Source organism: Crocuta crocuta, unplaced genomic scaffold (assembly GCF_008692635.1).
Source record: "Crocuta crocuta isolate KB4526 unplaced genomic scaffold, BGI_CrCroc_1.0 scaffold95, whole genome shotgun sequence".
Taxonomy (NCBI): Eukaryota; Metazoa; Chordata; class Mammalia; order Carnivora; family Hyaenidae; genus Crocuta; species Crocuta crocuta.
The window spans coordinates 13,962,841-13,972,608 of NW_027530971.1; the positions used below are offsets into that span (position 1 = coordinate 13,962,841).

Consider the following 9,768-nt stretch of genomic DNA (forward strand, 5'->3'; position numbering starts at 1 on the left):
GGCAGAGGGCGAAAGAGAGAATCTTAAGCAGGCTCCACGCTCAGCACAGAGCCCGATGCTGGGCTCGATCCCACGACCCGGAAACCATGACCCGAGCCAAAATCGACAGTCAGACGCTTAACTGGCTGAACCACTCAGGTGCCCCACAAGGTCGCCCTTTAAAACAATACAGTATGAGATGCCTGGTGTGTTGAGGAGAGTAGGGGAGGTTGCTTACCTTCACTCACTGCTGCTGTTCCCTCCGTGACAGCATCAGCAGTTTTCTAGACTACGTGGTCGCAGCTCAGAGAGGTTGGCATCACACAGTAAGTAAGTGGCAGGGTCAGCATTCAAAACCAGGAATTGTAGTTCTTAACCAGAACCCGAGTAATTGGAACAGAAAATAGAGAAGCGGGGATGAACCAAAACGCGGGCCAGTGGCTGGGGGAAAGCCTGGGAATACCGTAAAAGTAGGTGTGGGGTCAGACAGGAAGTTGTTTGGCTCAGAACATGCAGAGTCTGAGGCCTGTGAGACATCCAGGGCCACTCACTCCATAGGTAGCTGGCGAGTCTAGGATTTAGTGGTCAGTGTTGACCTAAAGATTTGGGGGTCAGGGGTATAGGTGGGAGTTAGGAAATGGGAGGGAGAGAGAACGAGAGGACAGGGTGTGTCTTTGGAGAATAGCTGCTTATACAGCAGGGCTGAGAGGGAGCCGTGGACCGTGTCGAGGGAGTGGAGGTCCTTGATGTCCGCTAGCCTCCAGTCACGTGTGGCCACTTAATTATAATTAAATCAGCTTAAAAATTGAGTTCTTCAGTTGTCACACTTGAGGTGACTCAGTAGCCACATGTGGCTAGTGCTACGATACCGGACAGCACAGATGCCGGACATTCCTTGGTCACAGAAAGCTGTGTTAGTACTGTGGTGGCCTTGGAGAGAATCCTGAGGAAGCAGCACAGGCGCACGCCGGCAAGTAGTTGCGGGGCTGAGGATTGAACTTGCCGTGAGAGACACTGAAGATGTCAAGTATAAACCCATCTTCTGCCAAGTCTGGGCGGAAAAGAGAGAGATGAGGTGATAATTTAACGGGGAGGCCAGGGATGCAGGAATTCCAAGCGTCGTTACCGTGCAGAGAACAGGCTGAGCAGAAGGCTCAGGTAGGGGCGCCTGGGTGACTCAGTTAAGCGTCTGACTCTTCATTTTGGCTCAGGTCATGATGCCAGGGTTGTGGGATCGAGCCGCCCCATGTGGGGCTCAGTGCTGGGCACAGAGCCTGCTCAAGATTCTCCCTGTCTTTCTGCACACCCCCCACTCTCTCTCTCAAAATAAACATCCAAAAAAAAAAAAAAACAGGCCTAGTTAATGTCCACGCTGAATTGTACAAGTTTTACACACACCAACAGTAGCCCCCAGCGCCCTCCTGCATCTTTCTTCTTAAGGACAAGGGCAGTTTCAGCAGCCGTTCCTACTTTATAATAATCAGATTTGCCTGTCAGGTGTTAAGCATGAGGAAGCTACTAAGAGTTCGGGTACGCGGCTCCTGTATAAAACGCTAAGCTTCACCATTAACGCTTTCAGGCCCAGCTTCGACACTGTATGTCCAAGCAAGCAGAAGTGTTAATTAAGGGCAAACGGCAGACAGAGGGCACCTTACACAGCCTGAGGAGGCAGGTCGATGCTCTGGGGGAACTGGTCACCAGCACCTCCGGAGACTCCACGGCGTCACCCAGTCTGTCGCAGACAGAGTCTTCCCTTGCTGAGGACGGTCAGCCTGGAGCGGACCAGGTAAGAGGAGGCTCCGTTCTGAAATATGCAGAGAGTCTCTGAAAGCTTTGGGGTCCAGAGTCTACACAGGGGAGCCTCAGAATGACATGAATGCCACCTCCGAGTCTCTGGAAAACTTGTCTTATGAAAGATTTGCTATTTCATAAATGGTCCGAGAAAACTAGAGTCGGTTGGTTGGTGGACAGAGAGGATAAGGTGTCGGCCTAGGGAAGAGCCTAGACCTGGAGGCCATTGGGGCCATGGAGAAGTCTGTGATGGTCTCTGCTCCGTCAGTAGAGCATTCAGGCTGTGAGGCCAGACCGAGCCCTCGTCTGTCTCCCTCTGTCTTGGGGAAGGATGACAGGCGTGTGCCCGCTCTTCCTCCTCAGCAAAGGTGTGAACTTGGGCCTCTTAGCGCAGGGTCTTTAAAACCCCTGAAGGTCACGAAGGCATTCTGTGTGGGATGTAGACAAAGTCACTGATAGTTTAGGAGGAACATGAAATACACTCTTGGAATTAGTCAGACATAGGTAACTACCACTTTTGAGCACCTACTGAATGCATGTACTAAGCACTTTACATGTATTAGTTCATGTAGCCTTTGCATCCTAGGAGCTAGGAAGTATCTACATAGATAAAGAAGGGGCTTGAGATGAAAAATGATGTCCCGGCAAAAGATGAAACCAGGACTTCAGGGCTCATGTGTCACCACTGCAGAGCAGTATAGGGTATGACTGTGCCTCAAGGAACATTCAGAAACGGTTGCCTGTTTCCTGGGCACACAGCTCTGCAGCAGCAAAGCCCGGATTTGAATAGGATTCCCTTAACCCCTGTGGTGGGACCAAGTCAGGTCCAGGCCAGAACTATGAGGCCTTGAGAAAGAGTCCAAGGCACCGAGTGTTGGGAAGGTAGCTTTAGAGGGAAGACAGCCCAGAGCCCCGTAGATGAGTGCGTAGGGGTTTGGGCGCCGAGCTCCGTTGTCAGCTCATGGCGGTGGCCCCAGGGGTTGAGGTGCTCTGAATTCGGATCCAGGAGAGGAACAGAAGTGTTAGAGGCACATCGGGGTCGAGGGGGGCGGGTGGGGAGATTGTTAGAATTATTGTGGAGTCTGGGGTCATAATCCAGGTGTGTGGGATGAAAGCCTGAACTGGGCTGGAGTTAGGGGCTGGCTTCTGAGCCCAGTGATTTCATCTCCCTTTCCAGAGCTCCTTTCACGTTCTACAAGGTCCGTCACAACTTCCAGGCAGTCACCCAAAGTCACCAGCTTCCGGCTCGCGGGTAGGTACATAGTACACAGTTCTTTTAACTACCATTTTCAGTTGCAAGATCTTCAATTCTGTCTTGCCGTACAGTCTTAAGTAAGCTTTTACCTTTACGGTTGGGTAGTTTATACAGCGGTTCATCTCAAAACATTTTCCCAAAGAGGTGCTCAAATATGCATTTTACCCATTAGCCATTGTGCTGTCACTTGGTCCCGTCACTACTTGCCGTTGTATGAATTCATCCCTTTTGTCTTACTGCAGGGAGAGAGCCGGTGGGCCAGGTGAGGAAGCCCATCTGAGATCCCTTCCGTGCTACCTCACTTCACCACTGCAGTGCCACTCGGTTTTTATCCAGAGCCAGTGAGTGCGGACGCTGCACCTCCCCGGCTTATTCCACCTGCATCGCCAACGCCGGGGCCTCTGTAAACCACGTGTACACAAGGGAATCGCCGTGTACGGTTTCAACCAGGGTCCTCGACGGCTGAGGGGTTTGTTTTCTTATCTTTGAAATGTGTTGCCTTAAGACTAGTGCTGATTATAATTGCAAATTTGAAGCTATAAACTGGTGAAATTGTAGCTGCAAAGAGAAAAAACTGTACTCCAGCCCTTCATTTATAGTGTCAAATTTTATTTTTGGATTTTGCTTAGAATCTATTTTCATATGAAAATAAAAGATAAAATAGTCTGCCATCTGACTTTACATTTCATAGATCTACAGTAAAGCCATCAAACTTCTACCTGAACTCCCCACGGAACCGGCCGTCTTTCAAATGGTTTCCCATCTTTTGCCTGAAGTGTGATGTAGCTGTCAGGGAGCACGCACCGCGTGGAACTCTGTCATAAAACTACACTTCAGGTGCTTTTTCTCAACCAAAAATATTCTTTGGTGGAAATTTAGTAGAATCTGATCCAGTGGTAAATTCAAATTGTGTTCAGGCTTTTAAGGTTTTGAACTACTATATTTAATGGCTCAACTCCATGATCTACAAATACATTATTTAAGAACAAGATTAGCAGCTACCGTCACAAAAGACCACATGGCAACAGACTCGCTCTCATGGTTAAGTGAAGTACGAAACTACACGTTACAGATTAGGTTTTAAAATACTGCCAAGGACTTTTCTGGGCCCGTAGACAGCTTCTGAAGCAGGACAGTACAGAACAGTGCAGTAAACCCTCACCGCTCACGGAGGTTTGTACGCCCAGGGTGTTCTGCCAGACCTGGACCAGTGAAGATAAGGGCTAAATATAGGTACAATGAAGACAAATGAAAGTGGCATAAAATTTATTAACACTTAGAAAGTTCTAAAAGGCATGTACTTCCAAAATAAAAATGGATTTGGTGGTGTCTTGTAATTACATTCTTATTTCATTTTCAGGAGTCTTCGCAAAATGCTTAAGTCAGGCCTCTGCACAATTTTAGTGAAATCCTTCAGGGACACATTTTTCCGTTCTGTGCCTGTGCTCAATAGGGTAAAATATCTTCTTTCTAAACTGCCACTTGCACCCTCTCTATTCCCATGTTCTGCTTAAGAAGTGAATTGAACCACATCTCTGTAAAAAGATCACACTTGAAACAATGGATATGAGAGCAAACAAGTTCTCAGAACTACAGTCTGGAATTAGGTGAGGTAATTAATGTATGAAGTCAAACACCTGGTTCCAAAAGACAGCTTTCTACAGAAACTCCACTGCCTCTAGTATTATGTGAACGTTACCACCAAATAAAAAATTTTTTTAATCAAGGCTACTGCATCACACACTTTATTATCCTTGAAAAACACTTGACATCATACTGGAACATCTAATCCATGAAGAGTACTGAGCACCAGTTACTAATCAAGGGCCTCCTCACAGGCGCACGGTTAGCAGGTAACCCAGAGAAGCGGGTGACCACACAAGTAGTAAGCTCTCCTGGATTAACGGTTACAAGAACTTCACTCTCCAAAGTGTACTTGCCCAGTGTCTGGCACATGTGTGTTACAATATGACAATTTTCTCTTCTGGTTTTGAGCACCCAAGTTTATTACAGGGGGTTTACACATGCAAATAACAGAATTTGGCCCCGAGCACAGTCAAGGGAGAACACTATTCAGGCACCAAGGGTGCTGATCTCACACTGAAAAAAGTCAACACACTGCAAGTGTGATCCGAACACAAGGATGAAAGTGTAGGTCAATTACGGAGTGACGTGGATTTATGTTATATACATAGACCCCTCTATACAACAAGGACAATTCTGCAATAAAAACTGACAACTTCTGCCAGATAATTGTTTGCCTGAAGAAAATACGAAATCCTATTATAATTCAGAAAATAATGCAAACCATTTTAATTTAATCTAGATACAGGTACTTTATTTACAAATATTTAGATTAATAGCATTTTGTTACATCAAATGAAGAGTACAGCAGTCTGAATAAATCCTGTCACAAAAACAAGAAGACCCACTGTAACTAACTTTGGGAACCAGGGCACTGCACCTCGACAAGCCGCAGTCTTTAGTCTCTGATTGCTACCGTATATCCCAATGGGTAGGTGGGTGGTTTTGTTTTTGTAAATATATACACACACCAGCAGGTCATGGTCCCTGGGCAAGTCCCTTGTGAAGCAACGGGGTAAGCAAAATGGGTCACCGTAAGTCTTTAACAGAATATACCGATCTACTTCAGGAAGCTTGTTTTTAAAAAAGTTCAACAAAGACAAAAATAAAGATGAGTCCACAAATTAACCCAATCCTATTTTCTGCACATTCCAGTTTTGGCTTTTATTTAACATTGACTATACAATACTCCAGTACTATCACATGTTTACAACCCAGAAAGTCGTACTGTTTATTTTTACTTTAGTGTCTGTAAAGAGGGATTTGAAATGTGTATTTTAAACACGGCAGTTGAGCTGAGTGATTTTATATAACACACTAAGGTTTACTTATCCTACTTCAAATAACCTCAGTTCTCAGTCTGAACCATAAACTCGATCAGAAGTCAATCAGAAGAAGTAAAGAACCTGGTAAAACAGGAGTCTGTTGTCCGAAGAGACGGCTTCCCTTGCAACACAGTATTCTCTCGGTGGACAAACCACCCAGTGCAAAGAAGTAACTTACTTGTCCTCGTCGCACAAACACTGAAACACAGTTAGAAACACTTTCCCTTTTACAAAACAATTTATGCCAACATGACATAAAAAAAGCCCCTTATACTAAGAACACAAGGGATATCTTAAATTACTTCACTGTAGTGTTAAAAATGCACAATTTAAAATCCCTTAACAGCAGACCTGCGGTTCTGACTGTCCAGTACACAATCTCACCATTCCAAGAAGATAAAGGTATAAAAGCTTAAAATGTGCAATAATAAACCCAGCCTTTTTTCTTTTTCTATACAGTAAGGCAAGAAATGCAGCCTGTAATGCAAAACGTTTACAAAGAGAAAAGCAGGTTAGCACATTGTCGATTGCACAAGAACAGTTAAGAAATTCAGCAGGTAAGCCACAGTGCAAAGATGGAAGAGTCTGCTAGTGTTAATCCTCTCGTGCCAGGAGCTCTTTCCAGCATCGTGTCCCCAAACACTGCCAGCACCAGAGGGCGGAGCCAGTATTACCTGTGAGCTGCAGTTGTGTCTATTTCCTTGTGTGAGATGGAAGGGAGTAACATGGTCACATATAGGTCATACTGTACAAACTGGTATTTTATACTGTTCCAAAGCCAGTAATCAATTTATTTTCTTCATTAAAATAATATACACAGAATGTATTGTTAGTTCGGTTCCTTCAAATTTTATACATATTTACTTTCTGCTAAAGAGAAAAGGATAAAATGGTGTAAAAATAAAAAAAAGATAAAGCTATTAATTAAGCACAAGAGAAAAGAGAAGTGGGTATTTCCCTGTGCAAGGCCAAGACAGAAGCAAACCTCCACGAGAAAAATGCCACCCACACAACAGGAAATTTATCCAACAAAAACAAAACAAAAGCAGTTATAGAGCCCATTCTCTATCATCAGAAGTCATTTCACAGCAATAAACTTATTGGTTACAACAGACATACTTGAACAGGTAAAGATGGGGAGAAAGGCTTAAGATATAATCAAATTAAACCATACAGTAAGACAAAGCCTTGCCAAAAAGAGGGAAGGATAAAAATCATTTAAGTCCAGCATCAGTGCTCAGTTTAAATCATGTACTGGTGACATACCTATCACGAGGACAATCAAGGGGAAAAAAAAGTCTAGATTTACCATGCAGGAGAGATTTATTACTCTACTTGCCTTTGATAACCTGATTACATCTAGTTGTTTAGCAGTTTAGTATTGTGTTAAACTGTTTTTACAACAGAGTTTTTTCTTTTTTTTTTTTTAATTAAACCCAGTAAGATGTACAGAAGACAATGAGGCAGTAAAAAGTACTGCTTCCAACAGACAGAGGTGAAAGGTCAAATGGGAGCTACGGCAAAGAGGTCACTAGCAGCCACATCCTTCTCTCTGGGGTTGGGGTTCACTGGTTAGCCGGCCTCCCTGCGGGGCTGAAGGTTTGTGTTGTACACCAGACTCGGCAGCATTCAGATCCAGGCTTCCGTCCTGAATGTTCTGATAGATTTTCTTGGCAGCTTCAAGGAAAGCATCTTCTACATTCTCTCCCCTAAGAGGCAATTGACAACCTTATTCGAGAATCACAGTTTTCCACAAAAGATAAGACATTATACTTTTACCAAATGTTATATATTACTACATAATAGAATAATAATGAAGATAGTAATTATAAGAAGGTATTCCAAACAGAAACAAGTATCTCAAAACATGTAGAACAGGATCCCAGGATTTGTATGGTCTGATTAGCCAAGCACCAACTATACTGTTTTTATCATGCGATGGTAATATACATTCATGCTCGGCCATGTTCACACTTCAGTTCTCTTAATACTAACAATGCAGATGAAGCTAAACAAAAAGGGGCTCGCTTCTCACCACTGCAAGAGATATTTGACTTAATGAATAAAGATGGGAGTCCTGGGGTTCAATAATGGACATGGAATAATTAGAAAATTAATTATGCTTCTGATTATTCTTAGACATCGTTTCCTTAGGTCATGTTTCTTAATCAGTATTAAATGAACAGATTAACCAAGCTTGAGTCCTAGATGCCAAACTCAACCTCAATTGTGAAAGTCAAACACTTTTGAAATGCTAACACAACTTCATTTATTAACCTGGATTACCAATGGGAATAATCAAGGTACAATCTTTTAGATAAAGTACAAGAAATACTACTTTCGAAAGTAAAACAGGAAGCAAAGGGATACCAGCTTACTATTCTTCTCCCATAGCATTATTATATGCAAATATAATAGAATACATTTTCCATATGTATGGTTCTACTCTGAGAAGTTTGAATGTAACTGAACATAACTGAAAATGATTAATTTTAGCCATACTTACGTTTTTGCACTTGCTTCAAGGAACAATAAGCCTAAAAATAAAATTCAGACTTACAATTAAGACATTTCAAATTAACTCACAAGGGCATTATGTTCAAAAAGACTTGAATAAAAGTTTCCCCATCAGCTATTAGTATTCCAACAGTACATTAGTTTGAGATGGGGGGAATCTTTATATTTGCCAATAAATACTTGCACTACCCTCAACATGAATAACATGAATGTCAAATACAAACACTTTATTTCCTCATTCTGGAGTTGTAAGCAGTTGGCATTAAAAAAAAAAAAAGTCAAATAATCTGCAGTATCAAAATCCCACCCTTCCTTAGAAATTCTATGTATAACCCAAAAAGCCATTAAAAATCTTTTTAAAAAACCCACCATTTTCTTCAGCAAACTGTTTGGCTTCTTCATATGTAACATCTCTCTGGGCCTCCAAATCGGCTTTATTTCCTATGAGAATTATTACCTAATTTGTGACCAAAAGAAAGACATCTTAAAATAAAAGCAACCATTTAAAGTCAACCATGAAAATTCTGATGCCTAAAGACCTTGAGAGAAAAAACACAGGGGACGAAAAAGGACACCCAAGTACGAGCAATCTCATCCAGCAGACAGATATGAAAAATCACGCAGTCAGTACTATTAAGAGGGATCTCAGCAATTATCTAGGCCCTGGGCTGACAAATTGTCTATAAAGGGCAATGAGTAGGTTCTTCCGGTTTATGAAGTCCATTCTTAGCTTGCAAGCTGTTCAAAAACAAAACAGTCCATGAAGCACATCTGGTCTAGGCCAAAGGTTATGATTTATCTAAGTAAGACTACAAACAGGGCCGTGGACAAGCTCCAGGGATCTGTGAATGCACTGATACTAAGCACAAAATGCTATAAATGAGGACATTCCCTGGGAGAGAATGCTCATGGTTTTCATCAGATTTTCAAAAGTTTCTAGGATCCTTAAAAAGTTAAACTACTAGGTTCAATTCCTTCAGGCTATAGGTAAGGAAATGAATGCTCAAATAAGGCAAAGGGATTTGTCACAGTTCACTTAGTGAGTCAGTGGGAGGAAGACATTAGAATCCAGGCAGAAAACCCTAACTGTGACCTTCAAATACCGTCCTAGGCAGTAGCCCTAGGCAGGACTAAGTCTGTAGCAACCGATAACANGAAATGAATGCTCAAATAAGGCAAAGGGATTTGTCACAGTTCACTTAGTGAGTCAGTGGGAGGAAGACATTAGAATCCAGGCAGAAAACCCTAACTGTGACCTTCAAATACCGTCCTAGGCAGTAGCCCTAGGCAGGACTAAGTCTGTAGCAACCGATAACA

The 9,768-nt window shown here is 42.8% G+C and overlaps 2 protein-coding genes across 5 annotated transcripts in view; one reads left to right on the top strand and one right to left on the bottom strand.

Annotated features, from left to right (window-relative positions):
* CNTRL (centriolin) overlaps nt 1-3,691 on the top strand; it is an 80,652-nt gene extending 76,961 nt beyond the window's left edge. For all 4 annotated transcript variants that reach the window (XM_077769953.1, XM_077769954.1, XM_077769956.1 and 1 more), the window contains 3 exons: nt 1,559-1,765; nt 2,948-3,022; nt 3,268-3,691. In XM_077769953.1, coding sequence (XP_077626079.1) covers nt 1,559-1,765; nt 2,948-3,022; nt 3,268-3,291 — 306 coding nt within the window. In that variant the 3' untranslated portion in view covers nt 3,292-3,691. The remainder of the gene's footprint in view (nt 1-1,558; nt 1,766-2,947; nt 3,023-3,267) is intronic.
* A 1,322-nt stretch (nt 3,692-5,013) lies between these two features.
* Nucleotides 5,014-9,768, bottom strand: part of RAB14 (RAB14, member RAS oncogene family) — a 29,722-nt gene continuing 24,967 nt past the window's right edge. Inside the window, exons 6-8 of the mRNA XM_077769960.1 lie at nt 8,821-8,908; nt 8,441-8,471; nt 5,014-7,643 (exon numbers count right to left, since the gene is read on the bottom strand). Of these exons, the coding sequence (XP_077626086.1) occupies nt 7,466-7,643; nt 8,441-8,471; nt 8,821-8,908 (297 nt within the window). The 3' untranslated portion in view covers nt 5,014-7,465. The remainder of the gene's footprint in view (nt 7,644-8,440; nt 8,472-8,820; nt 8,909-9,768) is intronic.